At 47.3% G+C, this 19,589-nt stretch overlaps 2 protein-coding genes and 1 long non-coding RNA gene across 13 annotated transcripts in view; 1 reads left to right on the top strand and 2 right to left on the bottom strand.

Moving 5' to 3' along the window:
• Window positions 1-62: 62 nt before the first annotated feature.
• On the bottom strand, window positions 63-9,309 carry RPL31 (ribosomal protein L31). Its single transcript, XM_004471752.5, has 5 exons — window positions 9,208-9,309; window positions 8,744-8,850; window positions 2,036-2,161; window positions 502-614; window positions 63-130 (listed from the first exon to the last, which is right to left on the bottom strand). Exons 2-5 carry the CDS (start codon window positions 8,848-8,850, stop codon window positions 99-101), a joined length of 378 nt encoding a protein of 125 aa, XP_004471809.1. The 5' UTR covers window positions 9,208-9,309; the 3' UTR covers window positions 63-98.
• A 39-nt stretch (window positions 9,310-9,348) lies between these two features.
• The window catches only part of LOC139436739 (uncharacterized), a 34,037-nt gene continuing 23,796 nt past the window's right edge, over window positions 9,349-19,589 (top strand). For 2 of the 5 annotated variants that reach the window (XR_011646071.1, XR_011646073.1), the window contains exons 1-3: window positions 9,349-9,430; window positions 12,657-12,754; window positions 15,396-15,480. This is a non-coding gene — a long non-coding RNA (uncharacterized lncRNA). The other 3 variants (XR_011646072.1, XR_011646074.1, XR_011646075.1) reach the window with 3 other exon arrangements.
• The window catches only part of NPAS2 (neuronal PAS domain protein 2), a 166,107-nt gene continuing 158,399 nt past the window's right edge, over window positions 11,882-19,589 (bottom strand). For 3 of the 7 annotated variants that reach the window (XM_058278198.2, XM_058278200.2, XM_071208739.1), the window contains exons 17-21: window positions 18,732-18,929; window positions 16,969-17,153; window positions 16,719-16,811; window positions 15,031-15,205; window positions 11,882-13,215 (exon numbers count right to left, since the gene is read on the bottom strand). In XM_058278198.2, coding sequence (XP_058134181.1) covers window positions 13,042-13,215; window positions 15,031-15,205; window positions 16,719-16,811; window positions 16,969-17,153; window positions 18,732-18,929 — 825 coding nt within the window. In that variant the 3' untranslated portion in view covers window positions 11,882-13,041. Of the gene's footprint in view, window positions 13,216-15,030; window positions 15,206-16,516; window positions 16,812-16,968; window positions 17,154-18,731; window positions 18,930-19,589 lie in introns of all 7 variants that reach the window. The other 4 variants (XM_058278199.2, XM_058278202.2, XM_071208740.1 and 1 more) reach the window with 2 other exon arrangements.

Raw genomic sequence — 19,589 nt, 5'->3', positions numbered from 1 at the left:
CTTTAGGATAGTGATACAAGCATATTGTATTGCATTTAGAAAAGGGAAATCAAACACTTGAGTGCAGTTCTTTTATCATTTTATTTAATAATCAGCTATTAGTTTTCATCCACGTTGATTGTCTGTAGGTCTGCAAAAGAAATAACAGCCAGTCAATTTTCATATACCCCACACATCGTATTTCAACTTCTGAATCCCAAAAATTCCTTTTTTGAAGAGTTAGGGCAAATAGTTATTCCACTTCCTAAATGACATTTTAACAGATATAATCACAATTTTATTTTTCCCATGTGTTTAAATGGACTATAGTTTTTTTCCCTTTTGTATTTTCCCCACACGATTAGTTAATTTTTTAAAAGTACGCTAAGTATTATCCCTCCTGGAAGTTTGCGAAGCATATAGATTAGCAAGAAGTATTTGCTGTTGAACAGTTGAATTCGGTTATAAAAGGGCCAAGGACTTTTTTCTAAACTAAATGCTGTGGGGCAGCATTAAACTTACTTTTGAAAGTGGTGACAGGTACGTAGGTGACCAATGTATAGAGTTTGTTGGGGGAATCTTCGTCCTCATTACGTTTTCTGGACAACCGTACACGGATACGATACGGGACATTCCTAGTGAAAATACAAATGTGTTGCTAAAGTCAATGCCTCTCTTCAAGAAAATAGCCACCAGATGTGTTCATACTTTCCATTGTTTGCATCTGTAACTTTAACATGCTCCTTAAACTTTGTAATCTGAGCAGCCAGTAGATGTCTATCAGTTCCCTGGAAAATAAAACACCCGGCACAGGCAGAGCCAACTGTGGTCCTCTCAGGATGCACGCCTGAATTACTTGGCAGCACCCCCTATTCCACTCAACAATCCCGGAACCGTGGATTCGAAGGCACTACTAGGGCTTCTCACTCTACCGCCATCACAGAAACCTGGTCATAGGAAATTTCAATTTCTCTATGCCGAATTTAAATTTGGAGAAACATTAACAACTCTGCAGGCTATATTGAACATGCTGGAGTATTTTCAATTTCCCTGCTCTATCCACACAACTTTCTTATCCTATCGTCTACCTCTCAGCAGCACCCCAGCTGACTTTACTTCCTTTATTGATCCAAGGGCACGCTACAAGTGTCCTAGGCTCTGGATTCCAGAAACTCCCTGGAGGTTCCTTTATTGGACACTCTGCCAGCCCTTGAAATGCTGGCCCATCAGCACAGTCTTAGGCTTTAAATCGCACCTAATGTAAACAAGTTCACACCTACCCTTCCTGAACCCCACTCCCAGCCATCAAGTCCATGCCACCACCATTCCTCTACCCTGTCTCCACTTTCACATGGGCACCTCATGGCATCCCCCATGCCATAAACCCCCCTCCTACTGAGCACACCTTACAAAACAGGTATGTGGCTATAGCAACCAACAGTCAGAACTATGGTCAGGGAAAATGATGCACTTATTCTTAAAGCATTATCATGGTTTCTTGGAGGCATGGGTCACATATGGGCTTGAGTCTCTATTGGGGTATAGTGTACACTGTAGAATGATCAGTAGCATCTCTGGCCTCTACTATTGGATGCCAGAACAATAACAAGAAATGTCCCTAGTAGGGGGTGGTGGCGGTATGAAATTGCCCCTCGGATGAGAACCACTGCTTCCATGGCTTACCATTATGCCTAGAGAGAAATCCAAATTCTTCACCATGACCTACGAGATCCCACATAGTCTGGCCCCTGCTGCACTCTCAATCCCATTCACTGTTTAAGCCATTGATTCCACTCCAGCTTTACTAACCTCTGTTCCCAGAGCCCAAGTTTATTCTCTTTGTGCAGCCCCAAGACCTGACACTGCTGGCTTCTTCATTTGGGTTTCAGTTAAAATGCCACACCGAGGAGCCGCCCTGCCTCTTTGAGCCTGCCACATTATTCTACTCTGTACTTTGATACGCATTCACTAAATTACTGAACTTAAGTGGACTGCACAAAGAGCTGGTCAAACTAGTACCACCTTTGAAAAAGCTCATCTTAGAGCACTTTCATACCTTATCCCTTTGGCCCAGACAGCCTTGTTGAGCCTTGTGTCGATGCGCACATCTGGCGTTCCCATCTCCTTCATGGCAAATTTCCGGATCTCTTTGAGGGCCCGAGGGGCACGTTTCTTGAAGCCCCTAAGATTTAAACATAAAAACACTCATTAATTGAATACAACATTAAATGAAATGTGACATATGTCCTGTTCTTCACAAAACAAATCTAAATACACCTGAAACTAAGGAAAAACCTTTTCCCACACCAGTGTAATACCCAGCAAGCAGAATAACTGGGACATACAAAGGGCATACTGTAGTTGCCATGACATAGAATAAGGGCTCTATATTGTCTATGACAGAGGTCGGTCACAGTCCTTTTCTGATAACCGCCCCCCCCCAAGCCTTAATAGCACCCATCTAAAAAGACCACAATCAAGAGAATGTTAGAACACACTCAAAAAACATATTTAGGTAAATACTGTGTCATCAGAGAAAAATGTAATTTGCTTATTGTCAGTTTAAGATGATTTTTACTGTCCCAGCTGTAACATGCATTAACACGTCTGTTCACAACTCTTCATTCAGATGAGGGTACCTGGATTCATTTAAATTTCATGCTTTCAGCTTAACTGAGAAATATGAAAAAGCACAACTTTTCTACAGGCTGAAGTGCTCACGCATCTGGATTAAGTCCATTCCAACTGGGATGGAGACCAAACAGCCCCAGCACCCTAAATCCGTGGACTTCATTACAGCAGGGGCCACGCAAAATTTTCACCTTAGTAACCTCAAAACAGTGTCTGACACAGAGTAGGTATAGGTGCCTAACACTTGTTGGATGATGGCAACTTAACGAAATCTGATTAAAAATGTTTTAACACATAAAACATGTGAGAGTGACTCTATTCTGCTCCAAACGTTCCCCATGGCCAGAGATCTGGCCCCCACCCACCTCACCCTGGACCTGACCACTTCTCTTAGCTTGCTCCCTTTGCTCCAGACTCACTTTGCTATTTCTAGAACCCATCAAGCAAGCTCACATCACTTCACCCAATACCTCACCTTCTACAAAGAAAAGGTGCTAGGAATAACAGTAGAAGGTAAAATAAGACAAAACCCCATTTTTCATGTAGCTTAGATAAAATATTGTGTTTCTCAAATGGAATCAAGGAAGAGGAAGCCATAGGAAAACTGCAAGTTTAAATATGATGGTTAAAGATTTGGCAAGGTGCTAATTGGAATTACGATTGGAAGAAGAAAAGCAATTACCTTTCACCTGATACCAAATAAAGCCCACCTGTCCCAAACCCTGCCTGTTTGGACAAACCCTCATCCGATCAAGGGGAGTCAAGCTAACTTTTTAAAAATGTCTTTAAAAATGTATATTAAAAAAATGTTTAAAAATGTCTAAAAAAAAAAAAAAAAAATGTCCTTAGAACCCCAAAGCTACTTCCATTCTAGCTTCCTCTGCTGCACCAAAACTTTGAATGAGCCCCAAGACTCCACTTCCTCAGGTAAACCCTTTCCTGTAACTGAACTCTGTAATCTATATGGAGTTCAGCGGCCTTTATTTGGGACTTCTGTTTGGGATCTATCAAGAGATGTTCCATTTGGTTTCATTTTATTACTCCCTCCAGCACTCTGATTTTCTCTTTAAAGAAGCAGGGTTTGGGAATCCAGGAGGCCTAATAAGCCAACTCCAGCCTGTGTCACATGGTGAGCCGTTTGCCAGTCTTGCCACTCCTTTCTACCCATGATGCTGTCTGTGTTCAGTGCAGGTCTACCTGCACATTTCAGGCCCCTTCCACTCACTGGGGAATCCTGCTAATCTGCCAAGCTCAGAGCAGTATCTAAGAGGCTGAACTGAATAATTTTTAATTGAAGCTATAAGCGCTCTATTTGTGTCTGTTTATCTGATGTGTATTTTCCTTCAGATGGTATTCATACCAAATTAAAAAGCATTCTCAAAATCAAACTCTAAATGACATCTTTTTAATTTTAAACCGTGTCTAGGATTTTGCAGAGGGCCCGTGGAAAATCACGAAGGATTGTTTTTTTTTTTTTAATCTTACAAAAAGAGGTGCTAGAAATAGAAATTTTCTAACTTTCTGTTGGTTAAATTCAAGGTAAAATATTCATACAAGTATTTTGAGATTATATAAAATTCCTATAGATTACCGCCCAGAGTGTCCTAATACTGATCTGCATGATATAATACCAGACAACAATGTGGTATTTGCACCTGGTCATAGTTTTCATTACTTGTTAAAAAAAAAAAAAAGCCACATGCCACAAAGGAAAATCTCGTCTGTTATACCTGCATTACTCTGATGCTTCTCTGAAAGTGCATCCAACAAGCTACAGGTCAGAGCTTCTCCTTCAACAACAACAAAGTCTTTAAAGGAGGACTATATATAATTATTTAACAGATATATAATTATGTCCTACCTATGAAAATAACCCTAGCAAAGCCGGTAATGGTGAGACAGGGTCTTTTTGGACATCTTCAAATGGACTTTATACAGCTACTCCCTTCTACGGGACACAACTATGTCCCTGTATGTCTATTTTCTGGGTGCATAAAGGCTCTTCCTTGCCACTGGCCTCACAGTAGCTAAAAAACTATTGGACTTGAATTCCTCCATCTGGGGAATTCCTGCTCTTCTCTCAAGCAAGAGGCTCCCCATCTACTGGACTGTTATTAAGGAACTTTGCAAGGCCTCACCCACCAACCAAAAGCTTCACTGTCCCTGCCATCCTCAACTGTGAGGAAAGGTGGAAAGAACGAATGGTATCTTAAAATGGAATTACCTTGAGTCCCCCCTCTACCTTGGCCTAGGGTTCTTTCCTTAGGTTTGAAGGCAAACAGCAGCTAACTCCCTATGAAACCACAGTGGGAAAACCCTTGAGCCTTATTATTTCTCCTACTTCACCGACCCCCGACCTATTATAATGTGAATTGTTTGTTATTCTAAGGGACTAATCCACTACACTCAAGAGCTAGGCTGCTTTTCCCAAGATTCCTCTACAGTGGACTCTACATGGCCTTTAACCCGGAGGCTTGATTTACTGGGAGACACCAGTGAAGGACTGCTGTAGGACTAGGTGGAAAGGGCCTTATCAAGTCCTACTCACCCCCCACTGCAGCAGTAAATGACAGGAAACTGACCCCTGGGGTCCACCTGTCACAACTGCTCCAAGCCCCAGGAGGGTGGCTCCCATTTCAGATTTCAAGCTAAAATTTACACAAGGATTCCACAAACAGATGGCATCTGATATAGACAGCTTCTTTAAGATGCTGAAACAAGTAAATGACACTCGAGATCACAGATCAAAACATGCCTGAATTCTATTGTCTCTTCCTTTTCACCATCTAAACATTCTTATTCATCTTATACTCTTTGCTGGGCCCAATCTCCATCCGCAATACCCTATATCTTCATCATGATTTTCTGGCCTCCTCTTTACCCTATTTCTAACCTGTGTATCCTACCTTGAACATAAATCTTTGTCGTTCTAGCACAAGGTTTTAATAACAATTTATTCCACTCAAGGCACACATTTCTGGAGGGCTAAAGGTCAGGCAAAGGAAATAGTTGGTTAAATGGAAGCTCAGACAACAGGTTATCAATAAAGATGATGTTTGCAATTCTCCCTTTGGTGTTCATACCCCATTCACCATTCTTTAAAAGCAATAGAAAACCTTATTAAACTCTTTAAGGATATTATTTTGTATGTGGACAAAAGACATACAAATTTCTACCTGTAATTTGGTTTGTCATATAGCTCATGCTGTTCCCCCAATGTCTACTTATGATAAGCTTTCAAAAAGGAAAATTAGAAACAGAACTCTTATAACCTTTTCCCATACTATAGAAACCTGTAATGAAACTGTTGTCAGACTAGAAGCAGCTCTACCTGGATCACGGAAAAACCCATAACTCAAGCTAAACTCCCAGGGTGCTCTGTTCTTGGTATTGTTCCCCTTGTCACTAGGGCAGCTATCACCTATGCTGGCAGATACACTGTAAAGTTCCAGGCGGTATTAGAAAAAGTAGCTTGAGAGACTCTATCCCCCACCTATGGCAGGCCACCAGCTCACTAGCTGATGGAAGTAAGTATTAGATTGTCAGAACATGACTCTACAGAATTGATTAGCATTAGACCATATTCTGGCTTCCCAAGGAGGTGTGAGGGCACTAGTGGGAACTCAGAGCTGTGTGTTTGTAAATGACAGTCAAGAGGATATTTACCAAGAGATAGTGGCAGCAAAAGACCATGCTACAGAAGCAGCCAAATCACCTTACATACCTCTGGGAATCTGATTGGTCTGAGTCTCTTTTTAGTTGGCTTTTAGGGCTATAGGGACCCTTCCTCAGAGATATCTCATAAAATCGGCACTGAAAGAGAGGCTTTTTAGTGGTAAATAAATTAACATCTTTGGTCAAATCCTTTTAACTGAGGGAATGACCAATAGGGGGAAATTGATAAAATTATACAACAAAGCCATAGGGAACCCTTAGAACCAAAAAACCCACTCCCAACCTCCTCTTTGAACTCCCTCTTGACTGCTGTTATCTTTTGAAATCTCCCCAAGTCAGGTGATCTAGATACCCAATCAAGCCCCTAGCTCACTGTTTAACCAAATATAAAATAAAGTCCACCTGCCCTAAACCCACCCCTATAGGACAAGCACTGATTCAATAATCAATAGGGGCCAACTTAACTCCTTTTCTGTGTCTATAAAAATTAAATGCCATCTCTAGAAACTTGAAGCTACTTTCATTCTGGCTTCCTTTGCTGCACAAGAACTTTGGTATCCCAAATAAAATGCTGCAGTCTCCTAACTCGACCCCATTTATCATTCACAACTAAAACAGAAGCATGCCCAGTATAAGAAAATAAGGGGGCCAGCTCAGGTGGGATTATTACAAAAACTTTGGCTTCTAACTGAAGGAGCTGGGAAGCAAATGGCAGGTTTAAGAATGGACCGTGTATGTCTGAGGAAGGAAGAAGGAAGCAGGACCAGGGAGCTGCTATTCTAACCCAGGTGAGAGAAATGGCCAAATTCTGGATGTATTCCAAAAGTAGAGCCAACAGGATTTGCTAAGCAGCCATCGAATGAAATAGGGAAGACCACAACAGGAAAAGGTTGAAGGTGGAGATGGACTCTGGGAATTTGGTTTTGGCCATGTAAAATTTGAGATGCTTACTAAACACCAGAGATGTCTGAAAGGCAGTTGGATACATAACTCTAGATTTCAGAGGAGGCAAAGAGAATATACCTGAAAACAAATTCTGAAGCCACTACCAAGCACAGAAGAGAAGGACTGTGTCTTGGCACCCTCCATGTAAGGAGGATGAGATGTGAGGAGGAATCAACAAAGTAGACTGCGGTGGTGATCAGTGATATAGGAAGAAAACACAAACTGCGATTCTCTGGATATCAAACAAATCAAGCACTGCATGGAAGGAGGAATAAGAAATGACTAAAGGACTTAGTATAATGAAAATCCTCACACAGGACTTTGTTGCAAAGTACAAAATGCCTGGAAAAATTCCCCCACCAGATAGAGGCACGGGTCACAACTGTCTCATTGTGTGGCCTTTAAAGCAGCAGCACCCCCCTCCACCCATGCCCTACTTTCCAGTTGGCACTTTTTCTAAAAACAATTCAGTTTTATTGATACATATTAATAAAGCATACAATGCCTCCAAATCCACTTGGCAATTTTAATTATCTTAAACCTCAATATCTGCCTACCTTCCCTTCCTACAAATAAGAAAGCACATTATGCTCACCAAGGGCCCACACTTGGCTGTGAACGCAATGCTGAAATGGTAGGCCCAATGTGGGCCTAGTGAAACATTTAAATCCCTGCAAAATTAGTTGTCATGAGATGAAACTGCACAATTAAATAAGAAATTCTTCTCCACGAGCTGGCGCCTGAATAGAATATTTCATTGTATAACATTTTCCTATTAAAACCAAATAACATTCAACAAGAGATTTGGTCTCCACTCAGCAATAAGCACCAAGTGCAGAAGAGGGAAAGCAATTACTATGCTGATGAACTAAAAACCCCCCCACAAAAAATTGAGCCAGAACTATTACATTTAAAGGAAGTTCCTATATTCCATGTATCACAAAAATCCACACACATTGCCCTCATCTCTTTTTAGCACTCTCATTTCTGTATCAAAACTCAATTCACCTGGGTGGGTCAAATAATTGGCGCAATCGCGTTTAACATTGCACCTTCTGGGCTGGATACAGCTTTTTAATTAACTGGTGATTAATAAGGGAAAAAAAGAAAAAAATTAACTGGTCAACTTTACTAGTGACTACAGACATTTTTAAATGTTTGCTTTCCCTCACATACAGATCTTTTACCCTATACTATGCCCAGATTTAATTAAAACACAGCACCTCGAAAAATGATGTTCATGTTTTGTCACCAAAACTGCCTCTCTCCAAAACGTTATCTCTACCTATCTCAAGTTTCCAGTCATTAACCTCAGAGCAATCCTATACACTTTGAACCTTATAAACTTGAAGTAGGGACCATGGAACACATATTAGAGCTTTTCAAGATCTGCGTCATTTCCTGACCACCCGCCCTTTAAACGATGAGGCAGACTCTCGAGAGCCGCAAGCAGAAAGCCGGGTACGGGAGCCCCCCACCAGCCAGACGTCGGGCCGACCGCAGGGATACTCACACTCCATGGATGCGCTTGTGAATGTTGATGGTGTACTCCCTGGTCACCACCTCGTTGATGGCAGAACGGCCCTTTTTCTTCTCGCCACCTTTCTTGGCGGGAGCCATCTAGAAAACCCAGGCCAGCAAGGAGGCTCAGAGCGGGCCAGTCCCCTCTCCCGGGCGCGGCCTCGCGCTGCAACTCTCGGGGCGCCTCCGGGTGCGGAGCGTCCAGCCAGGCCCCCGCGGCCCCAAGTCTAGTCAAAGCCAACCCGGCCACCCCACGGCCCGAGCCTCGGCGCCCCAGAAACCCCTGCGATCCCAAGCCCGGGCACCCTCCCTGCCAGGCTCCAGGAACCCTGCAGCGCAGCGCGAAGTGCCGTCCCCCCGGAACGGTTCAGGAAGGACCCCGCTGTCCCGACCAGCATAACCCCGGGGGAGGATGAAGCCGGATCCCTAAGGCCGGGGCCGGCCGCCCGTACTCACTCTCTGTCGACCAGGTCGAAAAGGAAGAGCGCGAGGGCTTGTGGGAGAAGGAAAGCGCCGGCCTCAAGTACAACTTCCGGCGGACCAGGGCTGTGGCTAGGGTGAGGCGAGGTGTGACGTCAGCGGTGCGCGCCAGAGGGAGGGGCAACCCTGGCCTTGGGGGCTGGCCGCGGCTGCGCACTCCAGGGTCGCGCGCTTTCCTCCCCTCGGTGCCCCTTAGCGGGTTCGTTCCTCCCCCCCCCACCCCGGGGCGAGCAGGGGCGTGGGTCTGCGCCTCGTGGGTGGGCTTGGGAGCGCTCACAGGAACCCCTGGCCCTTCGGCCTCCCGTAGGGACCAGGATATGCGGGTCGCGATGACTGAGACGCAGCTCCGGCCCTTCAGGTGCCCCGGCGAGCCCGGGAGGCGACAGCCCAGGAGTCGTTATGCCCTGGGCGGTCGCGATTGGCCAGGTGCAAGGGTGGGTCGGGGGTGCAGAATGGAGGTGAATGTGTCTTGCTGTGCACAAACTCCCTCAGGCAGAAATGAATTTACCAACGTGGAGGTAAAGAGTTTCCGGGTGTGTAGGTGGGGGTTGTGGCACCACGGAAGGAGAGGTGGATGTTGGGAGACGTGGCTTTTAAGGAAATTGAGTCACATCCAAGTTAAATTCAGGATATTTTAACTATAAAGTGGAGGGCTGACATTTGAGTGTACATTTTAAGGCATGTGTTAATTGAGTAAGTGTACTGAAGGGGTCACCCCTCTTCTCCCCGTAAGTTCGGACATTGGCTGTTAGGCATAAAAATATTAGAGGATTTTTTATTTCTAATGTGCCTTTTCCTGGAAAAAGAGCTATTTTGCAGATCCCTAAGGCTATATATTTCGGCTGTTCCGTGAACTGTGTTATGCTTATAGGATAGAGGCATGCTGTTGTTTGTATCGCACATCTGTATTGTGCGAAGTTCATGCGCATCTGTCCAAAAAGCCATATACTGCATTTTTCTAAGAAAATCCAAATTAGGTGTTTCTCTAGAGTACTCATGTTGTCTTTGAAACCTTCAGGCTGTGCTCACACAAATAGAATCCAAAGCAATTTTGTACTAAACACTCAAATTTAACCAGACAGTTTAGGCAAGGGTACAAAATGTCATGGCTTAAAACTGTCTTAATAATTGGCCAATTCACCATTTTGCATATATATACATACATTTTTTAAATTCATGAACTTCAGTTGCCATTAGATGCAGAAGATACTAAATTTTAGTTTTTTTGTTGTTTTTGAGTTGTTTAGAAAATATTCTAAAACTTGGTGTTTTCCAAACTTGGTGTTTTCCACACAGTTCATTCCCTTCTCATGAGCCGAGACTTTACAGTAGTTTTCCAAACAGAAAAGTCATGATTTTTCTGGAAATAGGACAGGGTTGCAAAAGTCTTTTAATGAGCAAAATTAAATGAATCAAAAGCTTAGAGATTAAACTTCCCATGATGAATGTAGGTTTAAGTAAATACTATGAAACAAGAATTTTTTAAGTTTATCCAAATTCTGAACATGTGTAAGATTTAAGCAAAGCTAAATTAAATTAGTATGGTGTACTCCACCCTTTAATGGCTTCTATTTAGAAACTCCTAGGACAATAAACAAACTGTTTCTATTAAAAATCTTGTTCTACTTAGAAGTGAGGATTCTGATAGACAAATACACATTCTTTTTCAAAAAAAAAATCGTACATATAAACATTTGAATTTACAGAGTCCAATTAAAAAAATCATCCAGTTTCACATAAACTTTTTGTTTTAAAAAGCTGTTCATTTCTGGTTCCTTCAAATAGTAAACATTCCCAGAGCATGAAAAAATTTTGAATTGTGTGCCTAACAAAACTCAGTTTTGTAGCATTTATATAGCACTTTTACACCATCCTAAACTGATCCTACTCAGAAGTGAGATGTGTCTGTTTCACAGAGCAGCAGACAGAGGCACAGAGCTGTAGCAATGGGGCAAAGAAAGGAATTCAGGTCTCCTGGGATTTTGGAAAGAGCACTGCTGAGCACTGCCATCTCAGTAATCCTCGCAGCCTCAAGACCAGTAATGTAACTTCCTGGGAAGGTGTGAAGGCGTGGGGATGTCTTTGGTTGGCAGAAGCCTCCTGGGTGACTCTTAACAGGTTCTGCTCGGTGTGTAGCCTCATCCCCAACCCCACAACACATCGTGCAAACGTGTTACACCTGCCTTCCCAAAGCATTGATATCTAACTGCTGGCAGGCGGTGCCTATGGAATTCCAGCTCAGATGAATTTAGTTGTGGGCTTTGAATGGTTTGGTGGCGAGAGTTTGGGCCATCTCCACGGAATAATTACGTATACAGGGTTGAGAATTTTCTTTCTCTGGTTTTTTTTTTTGGGGGGGGGCGGGGGCTGCCATTTCTACAGTCAACCATTGTTTTCCTGATACCACCTTAAAGATAAAAGTCAGGGATCCAATAAGCTAATGTACCTAACACCAAAAACTAAAAAGACAAAACTAAAACTAAAAACAAACAGAAACCTAACACTATTAACCTGACTTATTTGTGGCTTACTTCCACAACTTCCACAGCTGTGATTAGCTTTAGAAACAACTTGAAATTAAAATATGTTTACTGATGAAAAGTTGTATGCATACGCAGATAGCAGGGACAGAGACTGCCTCCAGAAGAAATTGTACAAATTAGATACTTTATTACAAAATGCGCACTCACAGAAAAACACAAGAAAACTTTTATACTTTTATATTTGGGAAAGGAACTGGTGTCTCAGATACAAAATAATTTACACATAATCCATACAATTTTATTTTATATAGAAATAGGTCATTATTACAACAGCTGTACAGTTCACTACACTTCCTCTTATAATTACATAAAATCTTTTAGAAACATCAACAAAACATACAAAAAAAGCAAAGTGCATTTTAAAAGGAAAATCCAATCCTTGGTCTTCTCACAAAAGATAACGTAGAAAGATGCAGCATTCTCACTCAAAGGGCCAACCCACGGGGATCCCCGGGGACCACGAGCCCCCAGGCCTGCTTAGCTTGTGAAACCTCTCCCTTCCTGTTAGAGCTCTCAACAGAATTCTGGAATATCAGCTGCTTGATTGTGCTTTGCTTTGAATCAGCCTTTTGAAGTTGCAATTAAAGAAGTAAACAGGAAACTGTCCAGTGTTACATTTAGAGGGAACAAATAGAACTGCCCCGGGTGAAAGCCTAGTTCCACGAGGGTTTAGGCCAGAGGGCTTGGCTACGAAGGACTAGCTTTGCTGTCTGAATGGTGGGCTGTTGTGGCTACTGTGTTCTCCAGAGGAAGTCGGGAGACCTTATTTTTTTAAAACAGAAAGTGCCTAAATTACTTCCTCCATGCAGCTGTGCAAATTAAAACAAAAACAACCATTTAAAAATCATGAAAAATAATCTCTTTATTCTCTCTCTTCAACAGATCTCTGACGCAGTGCTTCTCAACTGCAAAGGAAAGACCATCAGAAGAGTGACCTGGGCACTCCTGGGAGGCTGCAGCAAGAAGCGCTGTCTCCAAAGGTAAACTGAGTAACGCCGCCGTGTGGGGGCCCGGGCTCAGGTCCGAGTATGGCTGTAGAGTGTGCCCAGGCGCAGCGGTGGCCAGGGAAGCAGGGCCGGTATTCCCCTCCACTTCCCACCGTGCCAGCCACTGCGCCCTGGAGGGGGTTACCGTTGAGGAGTCCTGAAATGTATACAGTGTGCACAGAAGCCAGCGGTCTAGCTTAAACTTCTCTCCCCAGCTCTCGGGCCCCCCGGCCTGGTCCATTGGTTAAAGCTGACTGCGCCCCGAGCAGGGTGTCCAGCCGCTATCGGGGCGGCTGCTGGAGGCCCGACGGCTCAGAGAGGCTGCTGACCCTTCGCGACGGGTGTGGGGGCTGGGGCTGAGGAGGGGCATAGCCCAGAGTCCCTTGCTGTTGCCCGTAGGTGGGTAGGAGGAGCGAGTCCTGCTGCTCACTGTGCAGAGAGGTTGGTGTCTGTACCTGGAAAGAAAAGGATCCAGAGGTGGTGCTGAGTGCACAGAACCAGGGGGCGGGACGCAGGCATGGCTAGATGGTAGCGGACCTCCTCAGATGGCTGGGGGACCAAGGGGGAGAGGTGGCGCTGTAGGCCTGTAGGTGCTGGGGTTTGGGGCGGGGAAGACTCTAAGCTCTCCCACACTGGGGGTTCCTACAGGGCCAGGAGGAGGCTGTGGGGAGTGGCTTCCCAAGCACATGGTGACCTCAGATGACCTGGGTGGAGCAGGCACGGTTCTGAATGCCAGAAGCTGGGACCACTCGTGGATCCTCGATAGTGCAGGCTACAAATACACATCTAGTCTGCATCCTTTTCACTGACAGCCGCTGGCCCCATTGCTCCTTCCAAACACTGCCCTCACCAGCATCTACTAGGAAACATTCTAATTTGAAGTTCAGAAGCTTCAAATGGTTAAACCCTGACTTTGGGACTTGTGATCTTATCTCCCATGATTCTCTTCCATGAAATCTCCCCGCCAAGTAACGCAGTCCACCCTCTGTCTTCAAAGCTGCCCCAGGCGCCCCCTGCCTCAGCCTCTGGTAAGTGTTCCTTCCCCTGCGGTCTCCCACCCTTCAGGTGCTCCCCGAGCCAACCCAGTCATCAGCCTCCTTCCTCCCTATAGGCTCTCACTCTGCGCTAACCCCCAGCTGGCTCCCTCAGCACGTCATGCACATGGCCAGCTTGTGCTAAGTGACCTTGCTCTGTGGTGTCCCGTGTCCCCACCCTGGACTGGGAGGTTGCTCGGAGCAGCCAGGATGCCTGAGAGCTCTTTGCATCCTTAGGAGGGCATGTGGCACAGAAGAGGCACCTGCACGCGCTCTGGCTGCTGCAACCAAAGAACCCCGTGCAGGCCTCGATCCTCTCCCACGCCATCACTGCCTTCTCCCTTCACCACTTCCCATCCAAACCGTGTCTGGGTCCTTGAACAGACAGGATCTACAAAGTAAAACCCTTGGCTTGACTCCTACTAGGCTGGGGTCAAGTTGATTTTAAGACTCTACCACAGGTGGTTTGGCAATGCTGGCACTGAATTACATCTCCAGAACTCCATCTTAGTCACACATCTCTCCCACGGTTTTGGAGGTGTCCAAGCTTGGCAGGCCGCGCCTCGGCCTGGTGTTGTTACAGCCAGGGGAGGAAGCCCGGCAGGAGGGCCAGGGCCCGACAAGGAGGGACGCCCTGGGGAGAGGGTGAGGGACAGCTGGGCACCATGGCAACCACCACACCTGGGGCCCTCACCCGCCTTCCAGTACACTGGGCAGCTGCTGGAAGTCGTTTCTGCCTTGTAAGTAGTGGCCACGTGGAAGTACACCCTAAATTTTCCTGGAAAGCCCCAATTTCAGGGATCATTATTGTGTTCATTAATGCAGTTGGATAAATCTTTACCTAAATGTGATTTAATTTTATCTTTGTATGAGACTGTCTATAAACATATCGACAAATCCGACAAATGTTGTAATCAATGTCTGACTTTTGCTCTAAAAGATAGGGAAATCTTAAGATGCAGAATCTTAATAGAAAGTACTTTTTAAAAATGGACCTTTTAAGTCCATAACCATATAAAGCATAATAACAGATTCCTAATTTCTCACCCCACATGTACCAGCTTTATACATTTTATCTAAGCTTTAGGAACAAGCAGAGGTGACTCTTCCTGGGGCTTCTGTCTGCCCTGGCAGCTCTTAGAACAACCTTGGAAGCCAGCCAGGGGGGAAAGGCCTCTAGAGGTGGCCCTGCCTACATGGGCCCCACCACCAGGCTCCCCCCGCCCTGGCTCCCACCTGCAGGTAGTGTTGCGGCTGCTGCTGGGCCTGGGTGGGCTGCAGGGCGGTCGGCTGGGAGGTGGAGAAGCTGGGGTGAAGCACCGCTTGTCCCATCAGCAGGACGGGGGTTGAGGCGCTGCTGCTGGAGGTGTGCACGTCGGGATTTGCAAACACGGCCTGGCTCTGTGGGTACCTGTTGGGTTTCACATGGGAAGGGGAAAGCTTTTGAGAAAGAAGAGCTGCTGGCAGGGTCCACCAGCAAGGAGTGGGAGCAAGGCCTGCTAGGAATGCTCTGGAAGAAAGAGACAGGGATTGGATGTTTAGAGACACGACAGAAAAGTCCACTTTGCATTGTATTTTAGAGAGGTCATTTCTCTCTCCAGGGCCGTCTGTAACCTCCCGTGCAGCAGCATCTGTGAGAGGCAGACCCTGACACCCTGGAAGATGGAGCTGCCAAGTCATGTCTGGGTGAGTCTGCTGGGGAGATGGGAGGGTAGGAATTACTGGGCTGACCAGAAATGGCAGTTAGAGTTGGCAGAGGGAAGAATTTCTTTCTTCTTCTTCTTTTTTGCCTAGTTTACTGCATTTTTAGCATCGCTAGGAAGGGATTTAACAGGAACCTTGCTTTCCACTTATTTGGGAGAACATAGGAAGAACAGGCAAAAACAAGGAACAGGAAAACCCTGCCTAGTTGAGACACTCAGAGAATTCTAAAGAAGACTTCCCACAGGGTATACCGCCCCAGGGCCAAAACAAGACACCGAGGGCTGGCCTGGAAGTGTCGGGGGCCAGGTCTCCCAGAGTATCACCCAGGGGCTGTGCGGGTGCGTGCTGGGGGCCTGAGCCCTGCAGGGCCTGGTTCTCGGGCACCTCTTCAGTCCTCCATCTGCTCACTGATAAAAACGGAGAGTGCTCCTCCCTCGCGGCTTTTACCGGATTAAGTGTAGAGTGCACCTGCAGCCCTGACCCTCGGAAATGCCCAGCCCAGCTGAAGGAGCCACAGGAGGAAGGGCTTCTGGGCAGGCAGCCCAGGGGCCCTCGCTGGCACAGCAGGCGTTGCCAGGGGCCTCCCTACCTCCCGAGCCACTGCCACAAAGAAAGCAGCGCTCTTCCCATGAAGACGCCTGCGAGACGTTTCTATTTCTGCCTCATTTCAAAGGGCAAGAGACTCTTTCCCAGCAGCTTCTAAATTGTGTTCCCATGTATCTCCAGCAACCTCTGTCCCTAGAAAATAAGCAGCTGAGCACAGCTGCTGCTGCGTGGGGGGTGGCATACAAGTGGAGAAGGGGCTGGGGAAGCAGGGATGGGGGGCCCTACCTGCCTGGGGTTTCAACATCCCGCAGTGGGATTTGCTGCTGCCCTGAGTGTCGGCTGGAGCTGGGGGAGGCCCCTGAGGAAGGGGGTACATCTACTAGGGGATGGCCCTGAGGGCGGAGGCTTAAGATGCATCAAGACATCTGAAGGTGACAAACTGGGGATATGAGGACTTGTTTCAAGGTGTCACCTGCTTCAACAGCCTGCGGTGGGACGTGTGGAAAGAAGAGCTTTATGAGGAAGGACTTCTCCGGAGGGCACGGCCCCGGGGACCTGTGTGCGGTGCATGGTCAGAGCGAGGCCCCCAGCCCAGGCCCGTGCCCAGCCCTCGCCAGCCCCGGGCCAGCCGGAGGCACTCCTCTGCGTCCCTCCTGCTCGCGGGCCCCACGCACTTGACTTGCCGTCCTGTCCTGGCGACCTCGGAGGGCGGCCTAGCGTCACAGGAGCCGGGCATCATGGGCTGGATGGGCTGGCTCAGCAGCAGCCTGCAGCAGAGGACAGGGGGCTCAGCGGCACGGGGCGGAGTGCGGCGCACACACTTGTCCCTGCCGCCCTTCCTGGGCCACCACCCTCTCCTGTCGAGTCCTGGCGGCGGTGGCCTTTGGGTGTGGGTCTCTAAGCCCCTCAAGGCCAGCCCCCTACCTCAGCTGCCGGTCGTGGCTGAAGTCCGGGCCGGGCTGGCACGGGCTGGCGTCCTGGGTGGCAGAAGCAGGGGCTGTCAGGCTCAAAGTCGGGAGCACGGTGGGGGCACTGAAGTGGGGAGTCAGGCCACCGGCTGCCGGGCCGCTGCTCTGCAGGATCTGTGAGCTCCGCCCTGGCTTGGGGCCCTGCAGCATCATTTTAATGAGAAAATAGGACTCACCTCAAGCGTCAGCTCTGGAAGAACTTGCCAGAACCTCCTCCTTCCACCCAGCCGGGCTGTGCCTCTCACCTGGGGCCCATGGGCTATTTATTGAGTTAGCTGGCTCGTGTCTGCCTCCCCCATTGGGTTGATTCCCTTGGGACAAGGCACCACATGTGCTGAGCTGGCCTCCTTTCTTCTGGCACGCTGCTCTCCTGACATACTCACTCCCTGCTGCTTTTCCAACTCCCCAGGCCTCTCCTGCCTCAGGCACGCTTTCTGGAATGCTCTTAGCAATATGGATCATTCTCGAGCCCCTCCAGGTCTTTGCCCACAGGTTGCCCTCTCCGCGGGGCCTTCTTGGCCACCCTAGTTAAAACTGCAGCCCACTGTCCATCTCCACAGCATTCCCACACCGCCCTTTGGTGTACTCCAGTTTTCCCTTGTTCTTCTCCCCACTTGGGTCACAGATTCTCCCCCACCCACTTCACCGTTTTGGTCCCTGCTGTACCTCAATGCTTAGAATTCAGTGCCTGGCATGCCGTGAGTGCTCAGGACTGTTTGTTGAATGAAATAATAAGTGAATGAGGGGATGTGCTTAGGTTAGCCTTTGGGTTTTCTCTTCTGTTTCACTCACTGTCCATTTATGCGGTGGCTTGAATTCTTACAGCTTTTTAAAAAAAATGTTTGAGTATCAGATTCTTTAAGTCCTGTCTCAGTTTTCTCCTTTTCCAAAGCTCTCCTTGGCTATTCTCACCCATTAATTTTTCTGATGAGCTTTAGACTCAAAAGGCTGTATTTTAAATTAGACCCCCTACAGCTGGGTAAGATGGACTAAACCCTCTCTACGTGCTTATCCGCACTGCACTGTAAGTTCACCTAAGTGCCTGAGCCCCATTAGGTGGGAAGGCCCTTGAAGCTAAGGACTATTCTTCATCATCTCTGTTCCTTGGGGCCTGGTGAGCCCTCAAAAGCGTCTGTGAAGAGAAGAGGTTTGAGAAGCGCGGGAAGCTCCACTGTGTCCTGCCTTCCCCTCTGTGGACTTCCAGCAGCAGGGGTCGGGCCTCCTCAACCCCCTTCTCCTCGACTGGTAACCAGGACAGATTGCGAGGTCACGGGGCACTTGCAGGGAGTGGTGATGGCTGAGATGCGTGTGGCAGGAAATCTGGGGGACCTGGCAGAGCTGGAGGCCCTGGGGAAAGGGGCAGTGCACAGGCTGGGACGTCACATGGATGATGGGGCAACGAGGAGGCCACATGGCTGCTCCTGTGGGTGTGTCTGGCATGTCCACGTCTACCTTCAACCCAACTCCGGACCAGCACTGAAATTTTCAGCTGCCAGATGCCTTTAAAGGCAAGAGAGGAACTGAGGTGGACCTTGACAACACACAGGAGGAAGCTGATACGCTTGTGGCTTCAAACTGAAGGAAAAAGAGAAAAACAAAAACCTCCACCCTAACAATTGCAGGTCTGTAATGGATCGACTCAGTAGGCTTCGGGTATCAAGTGAGTCTTCATACATCTGCTCTAACGGCAAGGCCCAAATTTGGAGAAAGTGCATTTACCTGGTTTGATATCCCACTCGACTCTCTAAGCAGGTGCTGGTTTGTGATCTGGGCAGAGGCAATTTGCCCTGTAAGTTGGGGGCTCGACACAAGCTGTGGCTGGGACGCTGCAGCCGACCTGGGCTGTAATTGCTGCTGGGCCTCGGGCCGCTGGGGGTTGCTGAAACTCAGGGATACAGCCGGCTGCTGCAGAAACATCTGGAAGCAAAACAGAAATGCCTTTGCTCCGTGACCACGCCCCTCTGAGTTCTCTGCCCCACGATCCTCTGAGTTTCTTGCCTGCTCTGACTAATCTGTCTGGGAAGGGTTCATTCACTTGACAACTAGATGTCCAGTACCTGTGATGAAGCAAGCATGGGGCCAGGCACTGGAGATAGAGTGGTGGGTCAGAGAGGCACCATCCCTGCCTCCATGAAGGCTACATCTAGGCACTGAGCTTTTCAACAGTGTGAATTAAACTGCTTCATAAATAACTTCATCAAGTCCAGGTTGGCTCATTGCGTCTCATTAGAAGGGAGAACTGTCCTGTGGCTAGAAAGGTCAGGGGGCCAAGCGCTGGCTGATCTGTGGCCTGCGCAGGAGGGCTGGCCCCGGGTGACCAGTCTGTGCCCACATATGCATGGGAATCTCCCGCCCATTTCTCCCAGTCTGAGACACCAAGTCTGCTCCCGTGGCCTGATGTAGGTAAAGGGACGCTGCAGTCCCAGAAAGCAAGTAAGTACCGAGGTGATGATGTCACAGCAAATCCACGGACTGGAATGTTTTGTTTAAAAGTAAGTCTTGTAATATGACGATCTCTGTATGTTTTGCTATTTAAGATGGTTTAAACATTTAAAAGCCTGAGATAGATAAGCCTGG

This window comes from Dasypus novemcinctus, chromosome 17, assembly GCF_030445035.2.
Source record: "Dasypus novemcinctus isolate mDasNov1 chromosome 17, mDasNov1.1.hap2, whole genome shotgun sequence".
Taxonomy (NCBI): Eukaryota; Metazoa; Chordata; class Mammalia; order Cingulata; family Dasypodidae; genus Dasypus; species Dasypus novemcinctus.
The sequence above is the reverse complement of the archived record's forward strand: the minus strand, read 5'-3'. Positions and strand labels throughout refer to the sequence as shown.